Here is a 26,288-nt window from a genome sequence, read left to right as displayed (position 1 = left end):
TCTGTTTAAGTAGGGGGAAAAAAAAATGAAAAGAAAAATGAAAAAGGAATAGGAAAAGGAAAAGGAAAAAAAGGGAAAGGAAAAAGAAAATTAAAAGAAAGGAAAAGGAAAAGGAAAAGGAAAAAGGAAAAAGGAAAAAGGGAAAAGGAAAAAGGAAAAAGGAAAAAGGAAAAAGGAAAGGAGAAAAAAGAAAAAGAAAAAGAAAAAAGAAAAAGGAAAAGAAAAAAAGAAACAGGAAAGAGGAATAGGAAAAGAAAGGGAAAAAGGAAAAGGACAAGAAAAAGGAAAAAGAAAAAGAAAAGGAAAAAGAAAAAGAAAAAGAAAAAGAGGAAAAAGAAAAGGAAAAGGAAAAAGGAAGAAAAAGGGAAAGTGAATAGAGAAAGGGGAAATGGAAAGGGAAAAGGGAAAAGGGAAAAGGGAAAGGGAAAGAGAAAAAAAAGAAAAAGAAAAAAAAAGAAAAGGAAAAGGAAAAGGAAAAAGAAAAAGAAAAAGAAAAAGAAAAAGAAAAAGAAAAAGAAAAAGAAAAAGAAAAAGAAAAAGAAAAAGAAAAAGAAAAAGAAAAAGAAAAAGAAAAAGAAGGGAAAATAATAAGAGGCCTCAGGCAGCGTGCTCCCCCAACCCCCAAAAGCAATAAAATAAAATAACCAAAACAACCCCCAAAAAACAACACAAGACCCCACAAATTCCTGATCCCCAACCAGTAAAAAGAAGGAAACCTCTCCTTGCAGTGGAGGAGTGCTCAGGAGGAAAGGAGGCAAGCCCCTGCGGGAGAGGTGGCCTTTGGAGATGGCTGAAACTTCATACTCTCATTGCTTGGGCTCAGTGGCTGGGTTTATGGTGGTTTGGTTTATTTCAACACTTGCCATTGTTGCTTCCTTTGCTTTTGTTTCAGTTTGGGGTGGGTTTTGTCTTTTGTGTTTGTTTGTTTGTTTGTGTTTGTTGGTTTTTTTCACTCTGTGATGGTTTTGCCCTTCTTGGCACTTGGCTGTCCAACCATCTGGTGGAACCATGCTTCCAGGACCGGTGTCCGGTGAGGTAACAGAGGAGGGGGTCTCTCCCCGCTGGCAGCACCATCCCTTCACCACCTAAAACCCCTTGATGTAGCAATAGGCCTCCAGGGTGGCGAAGAGGATGTAGAGCAGCCAGAGGCTGACAAAGAGCAACGTCGTGGCCAGTTTGCAGCCCCGGGGACCGCCCAGCTCCCCTCCGAGGTGGGGCCGCCGGCGGTAGAGGAGGACACTGATGCAGATGAAGGCGAAGATGGTGAAGAGGGTGACGGAGAAGGCCAGGGTGCCCGCCGACACCTGGAACTCCTGCCCCTGTGACGCCCAGTAGATGGCTGCCACTGACCACGCCAGCCCGATGCCCAGGAAGACGTTGACCGCGTTGCTGCCGGTGACGTTGCTGATGGAAGCGTCGGCATACACATCCTGGATGGCCGCCGCCTTGCTGGCGAACGTGTCTGGAGTGGGGGGAGGAGGGAAGGAGAAATCACTGAGAGGCCAACAGGAGAAATGGGCAACCCCTCACACCTAGGGACGAGGCAGACTCAGGTGTGGAACTGACCAGAGAGGGAGACCAACCTCTCCTGGTGTACAACCCTCCTCCCAAGTCCAGGGGCCCCATGTTGCCACCAAGTGGGATGCCTGGGGACAGTAGTACCCCTTCCCAGCTTGTGACAAAGCTGCTTCCCTGGGGCCAGAGAGGCACTGGAAGATTTTCTTCCCACCTCATCCCCTCCCTGCAGCCACCACACCTGGTACAGAAGTGCCAAAGGCGACAAAGACGACGGCGGTCACCGAGTCCTTGAGGCCTATGGTGCAGCCGAAGTGGGAAGCGAGGTCCCCGATGACAGCTGTGAGCATGCCGATGATGAGGATGGAGACCACGAAGCAGGCCCAGCCGTTGCAGTACTCGGTGGGGGGCACGCAAGCAAACAGCACCTTCCAGAAGACCGTCAGGAAGTGCATCACGTAGTCAAAGCAGGACGGCAGGCGCTCCTCACCCGACTCGTCCTCGTCCTCATCACCCGCTGGGAGGAACGTGGAGGGAGAGGGTCAGTGCTCGTGGTGGGGCAGGTCAAGGTTATGGGGGTAGGCTGCAGCCCGTGCTTGGCACTCCAACCCTACGGCTCCAGGGATGCTGCCCTCATGGGACAAGGTGCAGACCACAACAGTGGATCACACCGGCTCACAGGATGTGAGGGGTTGGAAGGGACCTCCAGAGATCATCGAGTCCAGCCCTGCTGCCAGAGCAGGACCATAGAATCCAGTGCAGAGAAGGAGACTCCACAACCCCTCTGGGGAGCCTGTTCCAGTGCTCTGTGACCCTCACAGTGAAGAAGTTCCTCCTCATGTTGAGGTGGAACCTCCTGTGCTGCAGTTTATATCCATTACCCCTTGTCCTATCACAGGGTGCAACTGAGCAGAGCCTGTCCCCTCCCTCTTGACACTCAGCCCTCAGATATTTATAAACATTTATGAGATCCCCTCTCAGTATTCTCTTCTCCAGAGTAAACAGCCCCAGGACTCCCAGCCTCTCCTCATCAGGCAGTGTTCCAGTCCCTTCATCCTGGTAGCCCTCTGTTGGACTCTCTTGGGCAGATCCCTGTCCCTCTTGAACTGGGGAGCCCAGAACTGGATGCAATATTCCAGGTGTGGCTTCACCAGGGCAGAGTAGAGGGGAAGGAGAACCTCCCTCAATCTGCTGGACACGGGTTTAGCAAGAGGGAAGCCTCCCAGGACACCCCGGCGCCTGCATGGCTGAGGAGTGGCAGTGCGTTGTACCCACAGAGGGATGGCCCTGTTCCCATCCACAGGCAGCCATGTAGAATATAGTCAACATGTGGAAATTGCTCCTGAGCAGCATGAAGTTACACAGGCAAGTGATATTTTGTGGTGAAAAATAGCAAGTGAACAGAACTGCAGAAGCGGAGAGACCTCTTGGTCCTCCTGCTCCTGAGCACGGGCTGGTCACCAGCAGCACCGCAGCAAGAAGTTTCCCATCTGTGTGAGCATAGCAGAAGCAGTGCTGCACAGCCTTGGGAGGGTCTTCTTCTTAGCCTGGTGGGCCAGGTCAGCCCTGAGGCTGGAAACACTACCTGGCCTCTGTGCAGGTACAGGATAATGGAAATAAATTGGCAGAAAAGGAAACAGGTAGGGAGCACATGGCAGAGGGCAAGGGGGGCAGACCTAGGAGGAGAGAAGTAGGCCTGGGAAAAAGCACTGCTGCAAGGGTGGAGGTACTGCTGCCACTGAAGCAGCTTCTCTTAATTGCTAGAAAGAAGCAAACTGCACTCTGCAACTCTTCTGTCACATCAGAAAAAGCCTTTGTGGCCACTGCACCAGCTCCCACCTAACTGCCTGCCTGCACTGTGGCTGGAGGGAAAACTGTGCTTCTAAGGAAGATGCCAAACCATCAGGGGAAGGTTCAGGAAGGTGCCCAAGCATCAGTGGACAGGCTTCAAACATCTGCTCCACAGCTGGCTGGCTCTGGAAGCAGTAAGCTCTCTCAGGATCCCCAGGCAACAGCCAGAAGGTCTCTCAACCTTTCCCTCCACCAGCTGTGGTCTCATGGGGCAACATCTCCTGTCTGCATGTAGTAACCATCTTTACTCTCAGAGGCTCTACTAGCTGTAGAAGATAGGACAGCTTCCAGCAACAGGATCTCCTGGGCTCCTGACTAATGCATCTGCAAAAGTCAAGTACATTTGGAGCAGAGCTCTTTTGACTGGTTTTACTGATGTCCACTACATGCAACAGCAGAGCATCACTGATAGGCAGCTGCTGCCTCCTGAGCCTAGACAGACCTCTTGCTCGTGCCCAGGCTGCACGAACCCTGCCGACGCTGGTGTGGACTTCCGATGTGCCCCCTCACCTGCGCTGACGGTAATGGCCTCCATGAACTGGTCCCTCCAGGAATGTGTCCCTACAACCAAAGCCAGGTTTGTCTTCTTAATCAGCTTGTCCACGGTGTTCTGGTGTGGAAATAAAGGTGCACAGCAATTAAACTGGCTGCTAGCAAGCAAGGCTGATCTTGTACTACGCTGTGGTCTCATTGTCCCTTCCCAAAACATTGAAGTGCCACAAGCACTCTGTCAGCCAGATGAACACATGACTGGAGTTGGACTCACCTTCTCCCCAGACAGACTAACACAAGCCTCAACAGGGTCAGCTTGTTTGCCACCCCTTAATTCTGATGAGGCTCCTTCTTCTCTCACCCCTGCCTCACCAGAGACAGCTTGGCTCCTACCCTCTCCCCACGCAATGGCTTCTTCTGCTTCTAGCAGGCCTCCCTTGTCTTGCTCCCTCTATCTCTGCCTACCAGCAGCTACTTCCCCTGGCATTTCTTGTACGTTTCCCCCCACCCTTTACTGCCATGCACACTCCTTTTCCTCTACCACAGCCCTTTCCCTGCACATGCAACCCCCCCTTGCCTCCTCAGTCCTGCTTTCCATGGCTGCTCTTCACTGCCACTTGGCTTTTCCCTCCTGAAGGATCCCCAAGACAACTACTGACCTTGAACTCATAGGACTCCTCAATGATGACTTCGAGTTTGGGATGCTCGCCGAGTATTGGTTTGCCCATCTCTGCAATCCTCTTGGCTTCCTCCTCTTCAACTGTCAGCTTCCTCTCAGCCACCTCTGTGAAAGCAAGGTCAACATCAAACTGCTGTAGACAGCAGACCTGGAACACTGAAGCACTGTGGGAGCTTGTCCACAGAGCCTGAGCAGAGGCTCCTGCAGCCCCTTCACAGCTTGCTAAGTTCACACATCAGTTTGGGGGGCAGTGGAGGGCTGTGGGGGCAGTGGTGGGCTGTTGGGCCACAGAAACAGGACCAAAGGACCAAAACTTCTGAATATCAGTCATCAAGAATGCACACAGCATGGCTTTAATGGCTTAAAAGAACCCCACAAATGTTTCTTCAGCCTGCACTGGTGCTCCTGGGTGACACACACTCCATTGTCCCTGCAGCAGCCACACCTTTGGGGAGACTGAGATGCTCAATCCACTACACAGCTTGGCACAGGTATCCTTTCAGACAGCTTTAATGCCATAGAGTGTCCCCTGGCTTCAATGGGCATGAGGCAGTATCCCCTTTGATTAGAAAATCACTGCTGGCACCCTGTGCCACTCAGTGCTTGATTTCACACTCAGACAAAACACACAAAGGCACAATGAGATATACACACATGAACATCTCCCTAGCTTCTGGAAAAAGGAACAGGAAGTAAGGCAGGAATCAAGTAGGAAACAAAACCAGGACCCCAGGTCAGCAGCACACTGAGATGACCCTGTGTCTGACTCATCTTGCTGGTGCCCCAGCAAACCTAGCAAGGTGCTTGGAGATGTTGCCTGAATGGGAAGAAGCACCCCAAGCATCAGGAAGCATAGTGCCTTAGTGTTGTCCCTGGCCCTTGTCTTCTCTTCACCCATACACCCAAGTGCAGGCATGTGCCAATGGGGTCTCTGAAGAGCCTTGACATCTTGAGAACAAAGCTGAGTTCCCCCTGTCTTTCCTGTGCCTGACCAGCCAGGGAGTATGAGATGCAGCATAGGGCCCAGCTGAGCCTGGGAGCAGGAGCTGGAGTTCTGCAGAACCTGAGGGAGTATCAAAAAGGCAGAGAATCTTCTTCTGGCTAAGCAGTGAGGTCAGATATTACCTAAGGCTCCTTGCAGAGGTTACAAAAACCCCAGCCTCAGATGTGATTAATCCCACGTGTGCTCCAGCAGACCTGTGCACCAAAAATCTCACAGAAATTATGAAGTCCCTTTGAAATATCATTATAAACTCTCCCTCCTCTTCATCAATCCAGCTAGATTGATTGCAAAGATTTGAAAGCCCTGCAAGACATGCAGTTCATAAAATAGATAATAACTCCTGCTGCAGGTGACAAGAACCAGCTGCATCCATCACTTGAAATCAACGGCGTACATCAAACCCATCACTGCCTAGCTCAAAGATGGTGTGCTCTGGCTTTGGGAATCCCCAGAAGCTTACCACAAATGACAGAGACAGGGGGGCACAGCACCCGGATGGGCAATGCAGCATGGTGGGGGACATGGCAGCAACTGCAGGCAAGCAGAGAGGGAAGGAGGCAGGTAAGGTGAAGAAGTGCAGAAACAGGGGAGAGCCTGGACAAAATTCTGCCTTACACTACTCTTGCAGGCAAGAACCGATGATTGACTCACTGGAACGTGTCCAGAGAAGGGCAGCAAAGTTGGTGAGGGGTTTGGAACACAAGCACTATGAGGGAACTGGGATTGCTTAGCCTGGAGAAGAGGAGGCTCAGGGCAGACCTTACTGCTCTCTACAACTACCTGAAGGGAGGCTGTAGCCAGGAAGGGGTTGGTCTCTTCTCCCAGGCAACCAGCACCAGAACAAGAGGACACAGTCTCAAGCTGCACCAGGGGAAGTTTAGGCTGGAGGTGAGGAGAAAGTTCTTCACTGAGAGAGCTGTTAGCCATTGGAATGGGCTGCCCAGGGAGGTGGTGGAGTCACCATCCCTGGAGGTGTTCAAGAGGGGATTGGACGTGGCACTTGGTGCCATGGTTTAGTAGTCATGAGGTCTGTGGTGACAGGTTGGACTTGATGATCTCTGAGGTCTCTTCCAACCTCATTTATGATTCCATGATTCTATGATTAGAAGCCCAGTTGAGATGTCTCTTGCCCCAGCCTACATTCACCATACAGTTAATGGAGAGAGCTAAGCATCTCCAAAGAGCAATGCAATGATTCTGTCACTTCTCCCCAGATACTGTGTAGGACAGGTGAGCACCCTGCAGCCAGGAATCAGTGACAACACTTGCAAAACACCAGACCCCAATCTTGGTTGCAGGCCTGGTCATTCTAACTATTCTGATGGGACTGAGTTTAGTCCTGTGTTTACAGACCCAGCAGCTGAGAGGGAATAAGCTCTTGCAACATCCCAGTGGTGTAGAATCATAAAATTGTTGGGGTTGGAAGGGGCCTCAAGTTTCATCTAGTTCCAATCCCCCTGCCATGGGCAGGGATACCTCACTAGATCAGGTTGCTTGGAGTCACATCCAGCCTGGCCTTAAAAACCTCCACGGATGGGGCTTCCACCACCTCCCTGGACAACCTGTTCCAGTGTCTCACCACCCTCATGGGGAATAACTTCCTAATATCCAATCTGAATCTACCCATTTCTATTTTTTTCCCATTCCCCCTCGTCCTGTCATTACCTGACACCCTCACAAGTCCCTCACCAGCACGCTCCTGATGCTCCAGCCTTTCAGGAAAGCACTCCAGCCAGCAGCAGGGTGCACCAGTCTGCCTTCCCAGCTGCAGCAAGCATGAGCATGCTCCCAGCCAGTCTGTGGTAGCCACAGGCCACCACCTTCTGAGGAACCAGCTGTAGGGCTGGGGTCTCAGAGGGCTCCTCCAGAAAGCAAGTACAGGCATAGGTGAGGTGTGTTACACATCCCCTGGTGCAGTAGCCTATGGAGAATACTACCAAGGGCTGTGATAAATAAAACACAAGAGGTGAGAGGCTGGGGAGAGACATTTTTAATCTGGAAGGTCAAATCTGTCAAGGTGAATGTTGCCAAGCTGCAGGTTAATTATTAACTAGCCTGATTTCTGTTTGTATCAGCATCAGTACCTGCTTTTCAATGTGGATTGCACCCTGGACTCCCGGCTGTCAACTCCAATTAAGCCTGATAAGGTCTGGCTATGCCCAGCAAGAACAGGAGCTTGCCAGGACCAACTGGGCAGTTTCCACTTCCTCTTTGGGAAGGGGAAGGTGGTGAGGAAGGTGTCCCCCAAATCCTGTTGGCTCTGGTGCATAGGTGTTTGCTACCACTAAGTGCTATCAAACTGTCTGGGCTACCGGAGCAGGCATAGGCTGCCCGCTGCCTTTGCCCAGGCTGTATCAATGGCCACGGATGGACCAACGCCTGCCTGCAAGAAGCAGGGAGAAGTTTTTAGTTAAACCACTCCTTGCTCTCATGCATTCTGCTTTATTCAGAGTCAGTTCAAACCCTTAGAGGAAGGACAGACAAGGGAGGCCAGCAGCTCCTACCATGATCCTGCCACGATCCTGCCACTACTGTGCTCTGCACCCCTGGGCATGTCCCTGCCATGCTCACTTCTACTGCAGGGCCATCCTGAGACTTGATCTGAAGCTATCTGCAAAGCATGTTCAGATTTACACATGATAGGCAGTTTCTTTGGCTCAAAACACTGTAAGTGGATCCCCTCCTCTTCTCACTTCTTTCTGGGGAAAGGGGACCACACATCATGCATTGCTCCCAGAGGTTACTATATGAGTTCTAGTCCACTCAGCCTCCTTCAGACTAGGGGGACCAAATTGGAACAAGAAATTGCCTGTGGCCTGCTGGATGCATCATAAATCATAGCTAGATAAAGCTTATTTCCACAGGGTAATCTGGCCACTGCACCTTTTAAACTGGAAGAGGCACTGGGGAGGCCCTGCACCGCTGTCAGAGAGGCGGACACCCATCACCTAGGTGATGCTGCAAGACTACCAAACACCCACGGAGCAGTTTGTATTCCCTGTCACTTGCTGAATAAATTGGATTAAACCCAGCAATGTATTCAAGAAAGGTTGCTATGAAGGCCATTTCAACCCCTGGAGCTCTCTCATCTCCATCCATTTCTAGAATGGGCATGCACCTGCACGAAGGTCACCCCTCCTGGGGACTGTGCTGTTAGGAAGAAATTAAAAGGACAATTACAATTGATTTCATTATTTTATACTTTTTTTTTAAAGCTCACTCAAATATAATCCTGGCTAAACAAAGTCAACAGTGAGCATAAATGAGCTCCTCTCTCCAGAGTGCTGTCAAGCTGTCAGTCACAACTGGGGAAGGCTGCTGGCTAAAAGGCACTCTGGCTTTTGAGGTTAGCATATGGAGATGCCCTTTACTGAAACACAGGCATGAGCACCCTCAGCCTGGGCTGCTTGCTAAATAGGGAGGGATCTACTTACACAGCCCTGAAAGCTATTTCTGAGGCATGATACATCCCATCCACGTGCCCCTGTGTCTTCAGTGCTAACTGGGAAATGCTGCACATTCATCAGAGGGAGGCTAAGGCGCGGGGCTGGGAACTGCACATTACTCCACTGCTGGCTCTGCCTTGAGGTGGATATTGACTCGACTGTCCCCAACACACCACTCAGCCAGCTTCTCTGTTCCCCAGCCTTTCCCACTGCAAAGTGGATCCAGGAGGCTTAATGCATAAAGAAAGAAACATTTTTAAAGATATTTCTTTGATGTGGGTGAAGGTAGAGTAGTATCTACCACACAGATAGCTCCTCACCTCTTTAGATATCGACCTTCTGAGCCCAAGCACTCGCAAGCAAAGTCTCTGCTCAGGTTTTCAGTGACTTTAGCAAAGGCTGGAAAGACCACCAGAGCAGCTCATTCATTGCTGGCAACGTTAGGGACAACTGGAGTGGCTACATGCTTTGGTATTTGCCAGTGGCCAAACAAAAGGTTATGCATCAAAGAAGTTAAACAAAAGCCACAGGTTTCACTCTCAAGTGACTCCACAGTTAGAATACATAGAATAAACCAGGTTGGAAGAGACCTTCAAGATCATCGCGTCCAACCCATCAACCAATCCAACACCACCCAAACAACTAACCCACGGCACCAAGCACCCCATCAAGTCTCCTCCTGAACACCTCCAATGATGGTGACTCCACCACCTCCCCAGGCAGCCCATTCCAATGGCCAATCACTCTCTCTGTATAGAACTTTTTCCTAACATCCAGCCTAAACCTCCCTGGCGCAGCCTGAGACTGTGTCCTCTTGTTCTGGTACTGGCTGCCTGGGAGTTACCCCACAGTGGTCCTCTGCAGCCCCAGCAGTGGGCATTGGACACTTGGCCAAGTAAGGCTATCAAAAGCTTTCCACAGCCTTGCAAGCCTGTCAGGGAACCTGTCTGGAGGAAACAAACCCTGAGCTGCACGTCTGACAAAAGCTCTCCCTTGCCCAGTTACTTTGCCTTTCATACAATTCGCAACACCGTTTCAGTAGGAAGGGCTCTGCAAGGTGGGGCGTGTGCAGACAAGAGAAGCATTTTCTCATGGGTCCTTCCATCCAGGCATCCCAGGCCTTCTGCAAACGGGGCTGCCAAGAGGTGCCATGGGAGGGCAAACACCCCAGGGCTGTGGAGAATCACAGAGTCAACCAGGTTGAAAGAGACCTCCAAGATCATCAAGTCCAACCGCTCACCCAAGCCTAACTAATCAACGAGACCATGGCACTAAGTGCTTTTCTCAAATACCTCCAGGGACAGTAACACAAGGGAGGAATCACTTTCAGTGATCCCACACATACATGTCTGCATGCATTGGGGTTTTTCTGTGTTTTAGGGAACATTTCACCGGGTGCTGCCAGAGCAGAGCTGCGCAAGCCGCTCCAGGAGCGGGACCAACAAATGCCACCGAAACCTTCAATAATGCAGGTTTTTTTACAAGGATTCCTGCACATCCATGTAATCTAAATCTAACATGACACGGACTAAACGAGGACGTCGCTTCCCTCCCCACTGATTAGCCATGATTGTCCCTGACTGACGCTCCAGCACGTGCCTCTGCGGCGAGCGGGGCTCCGCTCACCAGCCAGCTGCTGGCGTGACGTGCGTGGGGGCCAGGCACCATGAATTCAAACATCGAGCCAAGCATGTACCATACACAGAGAGAGCATCCTGGGGCAGCCCAGAAAGGGACACCCTCTCCCCCACCCCCGCCCCCACCTCCCCGACACAGAGGAGGCTTTTCTTTGTTAACTGGAAAGCAACTTTCCCTAGCTGGTGACCAAGCTCTCCAGCAGCAGCTGCCAAAAGCAATCAGGCTGGATCACAACAGAGGGAGGGAAGTCACATTATTTTAATAGAAATTATTTGGTTCCTGGGGTTCTGATCAAATTAGGCAGCTACTGAATTAAAGCAATGAAATTACTGGGAAGGAGGCAGCTCTCAGGTTATTTCCAATCCTCCCAGACCTGAGGAATTTGCAAAGGAAAAAACCTTCAAACCTTTCCCCCACACTCCCTAAGCTGATATTTTGGGAGCTGGGGACCTCTGCCTGCCACCAGCAATTTCCTAATTAGCCCAATATCTGACGGGCTCAGGCCATCCCTTGTACAGCACACTTGGCATCCTCCAAAAAGGAGTGGAGCCTGCAGCTTGTGCAGCAGATGCTCTTCCTTTGATTTGCAGCTCAAGCTTGATGGACACTTTCCTTTCTAGCTCTGCTTGCAAAACTGTCAGACTCCAGCTCCTCTCAGCACCCTGCATGTGCACCCTTATCTTTAGACAAATGTTTCTTCAGTGCAAGTTCAACTGTAATCATGTCTTGGCTTGAAGGAGGAAGAAACATCCAGGAGGTGCACATTGCACTGCAGTGGGATCACGAGAGACTGGGGAGTGGGGCTCACTATAAACAGATGGAAAACCCTGCCATGGGGAGAGCAGGTGAAGAGTGCAGAGCCCGAGCTGCTAGTGAGGAGGGAAAGGGTGCTGGTGCTTATCGTGCCCTGCTAACACTGCCCTGGCACTGGGTGCACCTCTGGGCCCCCCAGTGACAGAAGGGGGAGAGCACCTGCACTGGGGATGGTGTGTGGCCTGATCCCACACGTGAAAAAAGACACCTGTGCAGCCACACACCCTTGCCCATCCCAGGCAGCACTGCCCCACACCTCAGAGGTGCCACCACTCTGCAGAAAAGATCCGAGCTCCTTGGTGCATCAGCACAACCCAAGCCCCAGAGCTGCCCAAAGAGATGGTAAAGTCACGACGCTGGGCAAGCCAGAGCTGCATGTTCTGCTTTGCAGCCCTGGGTGAGGCATTTACCAAAACTCCAGAGAAAAATCTGGAATATGGGGAAGGCTCTTTGACATCAGTCAATCACTGTCACGTTCTTAATGCACAGCTCCTACTGGATTTGAACACCATACGCTGGGGTAGCTTACAATACAGCAAATACAAATGCAGGGGCACTGACCGAAGAGGATGAAAACAGGGCCAGAGCAGAGAGGAAAGGAGAAGCACTTACCTTGGGTGAGCAGCAGGGCTGTGGGGAGAGAAGAACATGAGAAAGACAGAGAAAGAGAAGAAAAGAGGGAAAAAGTTAATATCCCAGGGGAAAAAGCTGTTTTGCAGACGATAGCTGTCAGTGAGCAACGGATGTGATGCAAGGCAGCGTGCAAGCTTGTCGGGGCCACATGCTAGGTGCAGGCTGGGGAGCAAACCCCACAGCAGCAAGATGGAAAGGAGGCTCGTGAGCACTGAGGACCACTGGGGTGATGGCTCCCCAAAGTCACCCTCCCCAAGCAGAGGCAGAAGGATGAGATGCAGGAGTGGAGTGGCAAGGAGAAGGGAAAAGGGAGAGGGGGCGGTAACACTTGCCCTCAGGGTCTGGTAGGACCCAAACTGATCTACAGGCACAGAGAGTGCATCTGCTTCAGTCATGAGGGTGTGGTTGTGGCAAGGCTTGGCACAGCTGAGTAAACCCTGGTGGCTGACACAGGAAGGTGACCAGAGGCAATGGACAGCTCATTGAGAAGAGCATCATCGGAGTGAGCTATTGATAAAATGGATGCTGGTCTTCAGTGTGGAACAGAGCACAGCCATCCATCATCTCCTGGAATGCCCTGGCTTGTCTATATCTCTCCCACATCCCACAAGCACTGCTCCCAGAGGGTCAAGGCGCCGAGAGAAGCGCAGGCACACATAAAGCATCTTCACTTTGAGTCCTCCTGGCTCTCTGCTCCCAGTTGCTGGTCTGCTGGACAGCACTGCATGGACACATGCTGTGCAATGTCATCACAGCAGGATGTGAGTGCCTCCTGGGAAACGTGACTGCATGGTCCTGTGACATTGGAGATGGAAGGAAGGGAGAAGAGGATGAAGGCTCTTGCAAGAGATGTCCCTATAATGACTTCCCATGCAGGCTCAGCCTCTTGCTGTTTTGGACAGTGACCTCCTGATGATATCCCACCTTGATTTCCTAACTCCTCAGAGTTATCACGAAACACCCACATCTGTCTGGATTCCTCTCAGGTGTTGCCTGTAGGAAGCCACAGCCTGCATCCAAGGTTCAAAATAACTACAGGATAGTCCACACAGTAAAAAATACTGAACCCTCTTCAAGAGGGGCCAAGCACCAGCTCTGTGCCTTAGCTTTCACTTCTACCTGTCCTTCGAACAGCAAACCAGTCCCCAAAGACTTGATTGCATGCGATGATGGCATTGCAATTCCTAACTCTTATTATCATGCACTTTAAGTCTCAGAAGCTTAAAACTCTGTACAAAGACTGAGTCGGTATTAACAGCCCCTTTTGACAGATGGCAAAGCAGGCAAGAGAAGCTACAGGGAACATTTTGCAAACTCAGAAGTGGGCTGGCATCCAAAAGTGCTAATTCCCCTGGACTTGCTGGTTCAGGCCTCCGGAAAGCAGGCACTTCTCTGCAGACACACCTAACCGTATCTGTGCTGCTTGAAAGTGATTTCCTAAGTGATTCATCAGAGGTTGCACAGCACATCAGTGGCAGAGCTGGGAAAGGAATCCCGAGTCCCAGGGCCCAGTCACTTCCTTGCTCTGTCAGGGAGCAACTGTAGGCACAGCTCTCCCAGTAGCCTGCAAAGAGGCATCGTCCCAGGAAAGGTCTTCATCCACCTACCTGTCTCCCCAGCTGGAAATATTGTGGGTGCTCCAGGAGATCTCCTTTGTCTGTGCAGAGGCACAGTGAAAGAGGGGAGGGGCAATGAAAAGGCTCCTTGCTGAGCATCTCTCATGTGTCAGGGTCAGTTCCTTTGGAGAGTCACAAATTTCTGTGAGAACCATTTGTGAATATGTTCTACGGCAGGTACAGTGCCACAGAGCCATGAGGAGCAATGTGATGCTTGCTGTGCCCACACCACCTCCTGTCCTCCACACAGTTCCTGGTTGTAGCCAGGAAGGGGTTGGTCTCTTCTCTCTAGCAGCCAGCACTAGAACAAGAAGACACAGTCTCAAGCTGCACCAGGGGGAGTTTAGGCTCAAGGTGAGCAGAAAGTTCTTCACTGAGAGAGTTGTTAGCCATTGGAATGTGCTGCCCAGGGAGGTGGTGGAGTCACCATCCCTGGAGGTGTTCAAGAGGGGACTGGACGTGGCACTTGGTGCCATGGTCTAGTCATGAGGTCTGTGGTGACAGGTTGGACTCTATGATCTTTGAGGTCTCTTCCACCCTTGGTGATACTGTGATACCGTGAACAGCCTTTTCACTGACCCTTCTAGCATGAGCATCGAGCCTCCTCGTAGCCCTGTCCTGCTGCAGCTCTATGCTATCCTGTGGCTTCATTATTATTATTCCATGGTCTTCTGGCTCTCCAGACAATGTGGGGGAATTTAATTTTCCTGTAGCAATTACAAGCATTAGTACAATGGGTCGATTTGGTGTTCAAATTTAATATAATGAAACACCACTGAGTCCCTCAGCTACTGTGGTTATTAAAGTAAAAAATAAAAATCATTGGTTCCTCAGGCTTTTTAAACTCTGATTCTAGGGCTCTGGGACTGGAGTTCATTTTTTTCCCACCACTTGTTTTGAGGCTGCAAAAGAAATATTTTTCTCACTTTCACTTATGGTAGGACACATGAATATTTGAAGAAGCCCTATAAAGCTATGAATGAAACATCAAGAACATAGCATGCAGAAAACCAAGGGATTATTTGGTCTTTTTATTTGAGTGAATGCTCTGCATGCAAGAAAGAAAATTATTTCATGGATGAAAGTTTCCTTCCTGCACAGGCATCTGCCAGTGTGCCCTTAGCCCCGACCTGTCATGTTGCCTTATGGTCCACCTGAGGATGCTGTACCTGCCCTGCCGACGACCCCTGTGCTGTTCCCATTCCACAAGCCTCCCTTGACTGGCCCCTGATGAGGCTGGATCCCTCCATCCCTCTCCAGGGCACCTCTCTCACTCCTGCACTCCAGCTCTGCATGCCATGCTCCTCATGGGGCCAAGGCAGAGCATCTCGTTGCTGCTGGCATCTCAGGTAGTCTCCACAGCTTGACGTGTGTTCTTACAGCAAGCTGCTAAAATTAGCTGAGCAGTCAAAGCCAAAGGAGCAGCCCCAGGTACCCCTTACCTCACCCTTGCAAGGCATGAATGCAGACAGTCAGTCATGCCCACAGACAAGGTAGGTGACACTGACTCGTTCAGGAGACCCAAAGACTTTGGCTCTGGATTCCAGCTCCTCCTTTACTGGGATTCCTCTGCCCTATGGGACTCACAAAGTCAAAACTGTGTGTGTGAAGGGTGCTTTCACTGCCACCTCTGAAACCAGACAATTTAGACCTGAATTTAGAACCATAGAATCAATAAGGTTGGAAAAGACCTCAGAGATCGTCAAGTCCAAGACTAACTAAACCATGGCTTCAAGTGCCACATCCAATCCCCTCTTGAGCACCTCCAGGGACGGTGACTCCACCACCTCCCTGGGCAGCACATTCCAATGGCCAACAACTCTTTCTGTGAAGAACTTTCTCCTCACCTCCAGCCTAAACCTTCCCTGCTTCTAAAAAAGCCACTTCCTAATGAACCATTTAAATCTGCAAGCTTTCAGGGTACTTTGGCATCAAATCCTGCTGTGACATGCACGTTGGACTTGGGTTATGGATTGGGAATTGGATTCCATCTTGCTTTCACCCTTGAGAAGCCAAAAAAGGTTGAACCAAGAGGAACCAGACTTGGGATGGGGGCAGAGCAGCAACCAGACAATCCTCTAGTTTACTAAATGTGCTAAATGTGTGTCCCAGCCTTTTCCTGGGCTGTGAAATACCTTTATTTCTGCTGTTTACCTCGCAGAGAGATTTGGCTACACTGCCTGCTTTATTCTTCATTAACATAAACCTTTTCCAATCGATATCCCTAAAGCATACAGGAAGCCTCTGAGTAGATAAGAGGATCCCTGTTAAAGGCCTAGGATTTACATAAAGAGCTGAAATGAGAGAGAGGAGGCTGGATTTTGAGGAGACCCTCAGTCACACTGCAGGGCAGTCCCAGGCATCCAAGGAGAACGTGTTGCATGCACCACATGAGCACCCAAAGGAGCTCAGTGACCACGCAAACCACCAGCTCAGGTCCCCAAGGAAGTGAGCATCCCCCATCTTCCAGATGTAATCATCCACTGGCTCTGGCTACAGATTTGCTCAGTGAGGTGAGCAAACTGATTCCCTAAGGGACAGTGAAGAGCAATAGACAGGGGGTTGTTTTTTTAATAGAGTCAACAAGGCAGGGATTTTGCAGATCAACCTGAAGGCTGTTACTACTGAAGTCAATAGCAAAGCTCTCGCAGACTCCACGAGACTCCTCTCCATCAGGAGAACCAGCAGCTTTCAGACTAATCACAGAGCTGCAAGCAAATTACTAAACTTTTTGGGAAGAAGGTAACAGCAATCTAACATTTCTTTGCTATCCCCATAGCATCTGATGGAAGAAGGAGCTCCTCAGCATCTGCCTACCCTTCAGAAAACTGCAGCATGTGTGCTCACGTATTGATGCAGCTTATCTTACACAGGCATGGACTTTTGTACCAAGTCACATCATCTTGTCAATATTTTGATATAGATAACTTGCTGGATTGATACAAGCTAGGGATCTTTCTTCCACCACAGTTTAATCCTTGCTCTGTGGCTTCCAGCCACATCATCCCTCTGGGGCGTGAAGCTTTCCCAGCAGGGGCGCAGACACTTGATTAAAAGGAGATCACAGTATCACAGTATAACTAAGGTTGGAAGAGACCCCAAGGATCATCGAGTCCAACCTGTCCCAACAGACCTCACAACTAGACCATGGCACCAAGTGCCATGTCCAATCTCCCCTTGAACACCTCCAGGGACAGCGACTCCACCACCTCCCTGGGCAGCACATTCCAATGATGAATGACTCACTCGGTGAAGAACTTTTTCCTCACTTCGAGTCTAAACCTCCCCTGGCACAGCTTGAGACTGTGTCCCCTTGTTCTGGTGCTGGTTGCCTGGGAGAAGAGACCAACCCCTTCCTGGCTACAACCACCTTTCAGGTAGTTGTAGAAGGCAATGAGGTCACCCCTGATCCTCCTCTTCTCCAGGCTAAACAATCCCAGCTCCCTCAGCCTCTCCTCATAGGGCTTGTGCTCAAGGCCTCTCCCCAGCCTTGTTGCCCTTCAATATTTCTCCACACCGGCTGACTCTGTGTTGGAAGGGCTGAGAGGACCTTCCCAAGCCAGGTCACGCCAGCAAACTGTTCACTAGTGCTCAGCAGCCATCTGTGCTCCCATTTCTGCTGCAGTTGTATCTTGCAGGACACCTGCTTTCTGAAGTCAAATTTTGCATGAAGCTTGTTGTTTCCTTTTACAAAGCATATCCCTCAAGACTCAGCTTTTGCACACCAGCACTGAGGTTGAACCTTCCACCTCTGTGCCTTGAAGTCTCAGGAGCAGATTCCTAATTGTTCTCATAGGAATGGTTTGGGTTGGAAGGGACCTTTAAAAGTCACATCTAGTCCATCACCAAAGTCACAGGCAGGATCTGGTCTTTAACTAGATCAGGTTGCTTAGAGCCTCATGCAACCGGACCTTGAATGTTTCTCAGGCAACATCATTTTTCAGATGCTATTTTCACCATCATTTGCAATCCAGTAAAATCTTCCAAAGGAGCCTGCCTCACTTGCCATTCAGGCTCTATCAGCACTATGGCTAACCACAATTTAAGCAGGAGATTGACTTTATCCAGGAAAAGCAAAGCAGGGATTTCTCCTCAATCCAGGACTGCAGGGAAAAAACCACAATAAATGGTAAAGATGAGAAAAGTATTTCTCCAAAATCCTGCTGGGCTGACAGCAGCAAAATCCTTGTTCTGAGCTGTGAGCTGACACAATACCATGAGAGCAAGAGTCAAGTCAACAGGCAGCCTCTTGTCATAAAGGAAAGGACTCATTTCACTGCAGGAATATATTGTTTTTAGAGTGCTGAACAAAGGATGGCCAGAGAGGTGGCTCAGGGTGCTGGGAGGTTTCAAAGCCCTGCACTGCTCAATTGACAGGGATCCAGTTTATGTGGCAGCAGAGAGAAGAAAGAGGAGACAAAAGGGATTCACAGATTAATCTCTTAGAAACAGAAAAGACAGGGGGAAAAAACCCCAATAAACGAGGAACTCTGGGAGTTGGCCAAGAGGATAGAGAAAAGCAACAGTGACCACTGTTGCCAAGCAAGGTATGTGAGTCTCTCCTGGGCTTCGTTTTTGCTCAATTCACTTCAGCACAACAAGCTTGTGGCAAGCCCCATCTTTGCCAGCGCTCTCTGCAGTTTGTGACAGTTCTAGGCTGTGCCTTTAAGGAAAGGGACAATCACTGGAACACTCTGGCTGAATGTTTTGATGTAAAAAGGAAAACAAAGATAGTTCTAAACGAATTTCATTGGTTGATCACTGGGAAGGTAACTTTAGGATTTTTAGTTTTAGTCTCAGTCTGTTTCAGTCAGCCTGGACAGCTGTTTTTCTTTCTGTGCTTGGCATGGGCCTTGGACTAAAGAGATAAGAAACTAGTTCTTTTCTTCCCTTAGCATATGCTTTGAACTAACAGAATCCTCCCTTAATATCCTTTGTCTCTCTAACCCCTTTTGGGAAAAAAGGAGGAAGGGGAAAAGGGGTTTTTGGGGGAGACCTTCCTCTATTGAGGGGAGGGGCAGGTGTTCTGTGTTACATTCTTTGCTGTGTATTTCTGTATATACTGTAAATACTGTATATTGTATATTGCATTTCATCCTGCTGGTAAAATACAGCTCTTTTCCACCTGCTCCTCCGACTGAGTTAGCTGTGGTTTGGGGTGGGGGGAGAACTGAACTTCTCTCACTATCTTCATCGATGATCTGGATGAGGGGATTGAGTCAGTCATCAGCAAATTTGCAGATGACACCAAGTTGGGAGCAGATGTTGGTCAGTTAGAGGGCAGAAGGGCTCTGCAGAGGGACCTTGACCGACTGGACAGATGGGCAGAGTCCAATGGGATGGCATTCAACAAGTCCAAGTGCTGGGTGCTGCACATTGGTCACAACAACCCCATGCAGAGCTACAGACTGGGGGCAGAGTGGCTGGAGAGCTGCCAAACAGAGAGGGACCAGGAGGTGCTGATTGACAGCCAGCTGAACATGAGCCAGCAGTGTGCCCAGGTGGCCAAGAAGGCCAATGGCATCCTGGCCTGCATTAGGAATAGTGTGGCCAGGAGGAGCTGGGAGCTCATTGTGCCCCTGTACTCTGCATTTGTTAGGCCACACCTTGAGTACTGTGTCCAGTTCTGGGCCCCTCAATTTAAGAAGGACATCGAGACACTTGAATGTGTCCAGAGAAGGGCAACAAGGCTGGGGAGAGGCCTTGAGCACAAGCCCTATGCGGAGAGGCTGAGGGAGCTGGGGTTGCTTAGCCTGGAGAGGAGGAGGCTCAGGGGAGACCTTATTGCTCTCCACAACTACCTGAAGGGAGGTTGTAGCCAGATAGGGGTCAGTCTCTTCTCCCAGGCAAACAGCACCAGAACAAGAGGACACAGTCTCAAGCTGCACCAGGGGAAGTTTAGGCTCAAGGTGAGGAGAAAGTTCTTCACCGAGTCATTCGCCATTGGAATGTGCTGCCCAGGGAGGTGGTGGAGTCCCCATCCCTGGAGGTGTTCAAGAGGGGATTGGACGTGGCACTTGGTGCCATGGTCTAGTCATGAGGTCTGTGGTGACAGGTTGGACTCGATGATCTTTGAGGTCTCTTCCAACCTTGCTGATGCTGTGATACTGTGATATCAAAAAATCACAGAATTTCAGGGGCTGGAAGGGACCTCTAAAGATCATCCAGTCCAACCCCCCTGCCAGAGCAGGATCACCTACACCAGATCACACAGGAACTCATCCAGGCAGGTTTCAAATATCTCCAGAGAGGGAGACTCCACAACCCCCCTGAGCAGCCTGTTCCAGTGCTCTGTCACCCTCACAGGGAAAAAAAAATGTCCTCATATTTATATCGCTACGGAGAGTCACTATCAGTCTTCATCACAGGCTGGGCTGGCAAGACACTCATCTCAGATCTATTCTCATCTCTTTAAATTATTGGAGCACATCAACGAAAAGAGCTGCTGAAGTAAAACTACTTGATGTGATTTGTTTGGATGATCAGAAAGGCTAAAAAAAAACCCCAACCACCCCACAACCTCCAGCTGCAGAAAGAGATTGGTGGCGAAAGAAGAAATGATCTGCAGGATAAAGTTGGGTATTGTAGATGCAGCATGTATGTCACAAAAGGGCTGAGCTCTCCTTACAGGAAGGGTTAACCACTGAGTACCCTAAGCAGCAAAGCACTGATGTAATTGTGGGTGAAGAGTGAGGAGCAGCACCTGCAGATGGTGCAAAATGTTTCAGTCAAAGAGCTGTATCAGTGACTCTTACGTGGTGTGCAAGCCCTGAGTAACCCGAAGATGGGAATTCATGTTTGGACAACCACAGGTACCTTTCCGAGTAGAGATGCTTTTCCCCTCAACCACATCCCTGGGCAAGCTGTTCCAGTATTTTACCACTCTCATTGTGAAGAACTTCCTCCTTATGTCCAACCCAAATCTACCTGGCTTCAGTTTAAAACCAGTGCCCCTCCTCCTGTTGCTGCAAGCCCTTCCCCAGCCTTCCTGTAGGTCCCCTTCAGATATTGAAATGTACTTACAAGGTCTCCCCAGAGCCTTCTCCTCTCCAGGCTGAACAGCCCCAGTTCTCTCAGCCTGTCTCATAGGAGTGGTGCTCCAGCCCTCTGATCATCCTTGTGGCCCTCCTCTGGATGTGCTCCAGCAGGTCCATGTCTCTCTTCTGTTGGGGGCCCCAGAGCTGCACACAGTACTCCAGGTGAGGTCTCACTGGAGCAGAGTAGTGGGGCAGTACCACAGCATCATAAAGGTTGGAAGAGACCTCAAAGATCATCGAGTCCAACCTGTCAACGCAGACCTCATGAGTAGATCATGGCACCAAGTGCCACATCCAATCCCCTCTTGAACACCTCCAGGGATGGGGACTCCACCACCTCCCTGGGCAGCACATTCCAATGGCCAATAACTCTTTCTGTGAAGAACTTTCTCCTCACCTTGAGCCTAAACTTCCCCTGGTGCAGCTTGAGACTGTGTCCTCTTGTTCTGGTGCTGGTTGCCTGGGAGAAGAGACTAAACCTGGCTACAACCACTTTCAGGTAGTTGTAGAGAGCAATGAGGTCACCCCTGAGCCTCCTCTTCTCCAGGCTAAACAATCCCAGCTCCCTCAGCCTCTCTTGACCTGCTTGCCACTCTTCTTCTGATGCAGCCCAGGATGTGATTTGCCTTCTGGGCTTCAAGTGCACACTGTTGGCTCATGTCCAGTGTCTTGTCCACCAGTAGCCCCAAGTCTCTTCTGCAGGGCTGATCTCAAGTTCTTCATCCCCCAGCCTGTATTGATTCTCAGGATTGCCCTGACCTAGGTGCAGGACCTTGCACTTTGCCTTTATTGAACCTCATGAGATTCTCCTCAGCCCACCTCTCCAGCCTGTCCAGGGCCCTCTGGATGGCATCCTGTCCTTCAGTCTTATCAACCACACAATTCAGCTTGATACCATTTGCACTCAGTCCTGCTGTCTGTCTCATTGATGAAGATATTGAACAGCACTGGTCCCAGTACAGACCCCTGAGGGACCACTTGTCACACATCTCCATCTGGACCTCAAGCTGTTGACCACTACCCTTTGTGTGTGATCATCCAACTGATTCCTTATCCACAGCCCACCCACCAAATCCATATCTCTCCAGCTTAGAGAGAAGGATGTGTGCAGATAGATGACACCTGTTGGTCTTGTCCACTGATGTAGTTACACCATCACAGAAAGCCACTGGGTTGGTCAGGAAGGACTTGCCCTTGGTGAAGCCATGCTGGCTGTCTCAAATCACCTCCTTGTACTCCCTGTGCTGCAGTATAGTTTTCAGGAGGGTTTGTTCCATGATCTTCCCAGGCACAGAGGTGAGACTGACAGGTTGGTAATTTCCAGGGTCCTCTTTTTGCCCCCTTTTTGAAAATGGGTGTAATGTTTCCCTTCTCCCAGTCTGCAGGGGCTTCACCTGACTGCCAGGACTTTTCAAATATTGCAGAGAGTGGCTTGGCAACTACACCAGTCAGTTCCTTCAGGACGCCGGGATGCATCTCATCAGGTCAGATTTATGCACTTTCAGGTTCCTCAGGTGGTCCTGAACTCGATCTTCCCTTATGGTGGGAGGGACTTTACCCCACTGGTCTGCACCTAGTGGTCCATCAATTCAGGAGGGGGATGGAGCAAGATTGCCAGTGAAGAGTGAGGCAAAAAAGTTATTGAGTGCCTCAGCCTTTTCCTTGTTTGTTGACACCAGCTCTCCATTCTCACTCCTCAGAGGGAGACTGCCCTCTTTAACCTTTCTTTGCTGGTTGACGTAGAAGCCCTTCTTGGTATTCTTTGCATCCCTTGCCAGGTTCAGGTCCTGCCATACCTTGGCCTTCCTGACCTCATCTCTACCCAGTTGGGCAGTGTTCCTTACTCCTCCCAGGTTACCTGTCCCTGCTTCTGTGCAGTTCCCTCTTTGCTCCTTATTTTGACCACCAGGTCTCTGTCCAGCCCTTGCCGGTCTCTTCACGTCCTTGCTTGACTTCCTATGCATGGGGATTGAGAGCTCTTGTGCTCTAAGGATAGCATCCTTAAAGACCTCCTGGAGCTACTCCCTTCTGCTCCACAGCTCTGATCAGGGCCAAAGAGTTGTTCTCTTGACTGGAGGTGACTGCTCTGTACTGGCATGTATATGGGACAGCACAGCCAGTAATGCAAATTGGCCATATGCTAGCCAATCCTGCTCCCATCTGCTGTCCTTCTCCACTGCACGGCTATCAGGAGCCACAGCCACCACAGCCAGCAGCAGGGAGGGTACCCTCAGGGACAGCACATTGGACTTGAATAGCACAGGGCTCTTGTTCAAGTTCTTCATTCCAAAATAAACAGTCCAAACTCTGCCCTGGGCTAGTTTGAGCACACGTCTACTTGTCCCTGCCATCAGCTCTGCCTTCCCTTCAGGGTGCCACATTTCACCACTGATTTCATCACTACCACCTATCCTTAAGGTAAGCTAGCAGCTAGCTTCTGCATAAGGAGGTCCTGGAGTGAGTGCAGGCCCTTGACATGAAGTTGTGCAGGCACAACTGTGACAGACTGGCTGTCTCTGCACACTCTGTATCACAGATTACTTCCAAACATGAATACCAGTCATCTTAGGCAGCCAGCACTGCCCTGCTCCCAGCAGGGGCAGAAGAGATGTTTTAAAGACACCACAAAGAGCTGAGAACAGCACTGAACAGGGTTGTTCAGCCTGTAGAAGAGAAGGTTCTAGGGAGACCCTTCAGTGCTTAAAGAAGCCTATAAGAAAGATGAAGACAGTCATTTAGCAAGACCTGTCGTGACAGGGTAAAGGCAAATGGTTTGAAACTAAAAGAGAGAAGATTTAGATGAGATATAGAGACAACATTTTTCACAATGAAGGTGGTGAAACACTGGACCAGGTTGCCCAGAGAGGTGGTAGATATGCCATCCCTGGAACCACTGCAGGTAAGGTAAGGTTGGATGGGGCTCTGAGCAATCTGATCTAGTTAAAGATGCCTTGCTCACTGCAGGAGTTTGGATTAGATGACCTTTAAAGGTCCCTTCCAAGCCAAACCACTCTATGACTCCATGATTCTATGAACATCCAATACTCCTGCAACTCCCTAGGCACAGTCTCAGTGTGACACAGCTAAGTCTGAAGTAAAACCAAAATGAGGACAGACCATCAAGAAAACTCTTTTGTGAACCTGGAAACAAATGCATGGGTAGCTGAAACACTGAGAGACTCTTCACCAAAAAAAAAACCAACAAAGCAAACCAACCTGGCCTGAACCTCCCTAGAGAGGCAGGAGCTGTGCTTTGTACTCAGCATCTGAGTTACATGGGGGCCCATCACTCACTGCAACAGTCAGTGGCTGTGGTTTGGGACTTCCCCCTATCTCTGAGTGTGGGGCAATGGCAGAATCCATGCAGTAATTGTGGGGGTCTGTCTGCACTGAGGTGGCTGCACTGACCTTGCAGCCCCCAGGAGGGGCTGTATCAGTCCTACTTGAGCTTTGCAATAGGCAAACCATTCACACTCTGCCCCTGCGATGATAGCAGGAACACCTGTGCAAGGGTGAGTGTGAGCATCCCTTCCTGATGCTGTATGGCCATGAGAGCCCAGGAGCTCCTCCAGTTGCCTCCTCTCTGCTGGGAGCTTCACATGTGCTCTGTGAAGCTGCTGCTGCTGCCAGCATCTTCTGTTGGTCAGCCCCGATGCTCTGCAAGGGAAAGACTTGCGGAGCTCCTTATTCTTCATCACAGGCACAAGGGATGTTTGTCAGAGATGGCACAGCATGGAGCACATTAGAGCTAGAGATCTTTCCAGATGCCCTGGAATTAGTGTAGATACTGTGCCACCTTGTGCCAGTAACATTTACAAATGCATTTTCATCTCTGAGATGAAAGATTTTAAAGCTGCAGTGCTCTTACTCTGACATCTCTCTAACACGGCCAACCAGGGCTCCTGTGTCTTCTCCTGTGTCCTGCCTGACCAACCTGATCTCCTTCTATGATCAGGTGACCCACCTGGTGGATGTGGGGAGGCCTGTGGATGTAGTCTACCTGGACCTCAGCAAGGCCTTTGACACTGTCCCCCACAGCAAACTCCTGGCCAAGCTGTCAGCCCATGGCTTGGATGGGAGCACACTGCGATGGGTTAGGAACTGGCTGGAGGGCCGAGCCCAGAGAGTGGTGGTGAATGGTGCCACATCCAGCTGGCGGCCAGTCACCAGTGGTGTGCTCCAGAAATCAGTGCTGGGCCCTGTGCTCTTTAGCATCTTTATTGATGATCTGGATGAGGGCATTGAGTCCATCATCAGTAAATTTGCTGACGACACCAAGCTGGGGGCAGGAGTTGATCTGCTGGAGGGTAGAGAGGCTCTGCAGAGGGACCTCGACAGGCTGGGCAGATGGGCAGAGTCCAAGGGCATGAGATTGAACACATCCAAGTGCCAGGTTCTGCACATTGGCCACAGCAACCCCATGCAGAGCTACAGGCTGGGGTCAGAGTGGCTGGAGAGTGGCCAGGCAGAGAGGGACCTGGGGGTGCTGGTTGATGGTAGGCTGAACATGAGCCTGCAGTGTGCCCAGGCGGCCAGGAGGGCCAATGGCATCCTGGCCTGCATCAGGAACAGTGTGGCCAGCAGGAGCAAGGAGGTCATTCTGCCCTTGTACACTGCACTGGTTAGGCCACACCTCGAGTCCTGTGTCCAGTTCTGGGCTCTTCAGTTTAGGAAGGATGTTGACTTGCTGGAGCATGTCTAGAGAAGGGCAACAAAGTTGGTGAGGGACTTGGAACACAAGCCCTATGAGGAGAGACTGAGGGAGCTGGGTTTGCTTAGCCTGGAGAGGAGGAGACTCAGGGGTGACCTTATTGCTCTCTACGACTACCTGAAGTGGGGTTGTAGATAGACAGGGGTTGGTCTCTTCTCCCAGGCAACTAGTACCAGAACAAGAGGACACAGTCTCAGGCTGCGCCAGGGGAGGTTTAGGCTGGAGGTTAGATGGAAGTTTTACACAGAGAGAGTGATTGCCCATTGGAATGGGCTGCCTGAGGAGGTGGTGGAGTCACCATCATTGGAGGTGTTCAGGAGGAGACTTGACAGGGTGCTTGGTGCCATGGTTTAGTTGTTGTTGGTGTTGGATGATAGGTTGGACACGATGATCTTGAAGGTCTCTTCCAACCTGGTCTATTCTATTCTATTCTATTCTATTCCTTGGCATGGCCCTTTACTTCCTCTGGGCCATCTGAGCCCATCTGAGGGTGTGTCCTCACCTCTGGGCTGAGGGAAGTGGCTGGCTCACAGGCTCTGTGCTGCAGGTCATTTAGCCTGGCTCTGATCTCACTGCCCACTGCAAGTCATCCAGTCCCACTGACTCCAGCTGATGCTGGCGCAAAGGAGACGCACCCGAGTACAGCACACTGCCACCACAGTCCTGGTAATGACACAGACATTTTACATCCAAACCACCTTAGAGGCTACTTGGAGTTTTTTCAAGTCTCTGTTTTCATTCAACCAGAAACAGTGTGGAAAAAGAAACCCAGGACTTCAGGAAAGCCATCCCAATTCTGACTCTGCATCCTGAAGTTCACTGGCTTAGAAATGGATGCAGGGCTCACAGAGAGC

The 26,288-nt window shown here is 50.4% G+C and overlaps 1 protein-coding gene across 2 annotated transcripts in view; it reads right to left on the bottom strand.

Annotated features, from left to right (window-relative positions):
• Positions 1-951: 951 nt before the first annotated feature.
• SLC8A3 (solute carrier family 8 member A3) overlaps positions 952-26,288 on the bottom strand; it is a 137,131-nt gene continuing 111,794 nt past the window's right edge. The window contains exons 4-8 of one of the 2 annotated variants that reach the window (XM_054161575.1): positions 12,050-12,067; positions 4,518-4,642; positions 3,877-3,976; positions 1,757-2,032; positions 952-1,462 (exon numbers count right to left, since the gene is read on the bottom strand). In XM_054161575.1, coding sequence (XP_054017550.1) covers positions 1,086-1,462; positions 1,757-2,032; positions 3,877-3,976; positions 4,518-4,642; positions 12,050-12,067 — 896 coding nt within the window. In that variant the 3' untranslated portion in view covers positions 952-1,085. The remainder of the gene's footprint in view (positions 1,463-1,756; positions 2,033-3,876; positions 3,977-4,517; positions 4,643-12,049; positions 12,068-26,288) is intronic. The other variant, XM_054161576.1, reaches the window with a different exon arrangement.

Source organism: Dryobates pubescens, chromosome 5 (genome assembly GCF_014839835.1).
Source record: "Dryobates pubescens isolate bDryPub1 chromosome 5, bDryPub1.pri, whole genome shotgun sequence".
Classification (NCBI taxonomy): domain Eukaryota; kingdom Metazoa; phylum Chordata; class Aves; order Piciformes; family Picidae; genus Dryobates; species Dryobates pubescens.
Note: the sequence above shows the minus strand (reverse complement) of the source record. Positions and strands in the feature narration are given on the sequence as shown.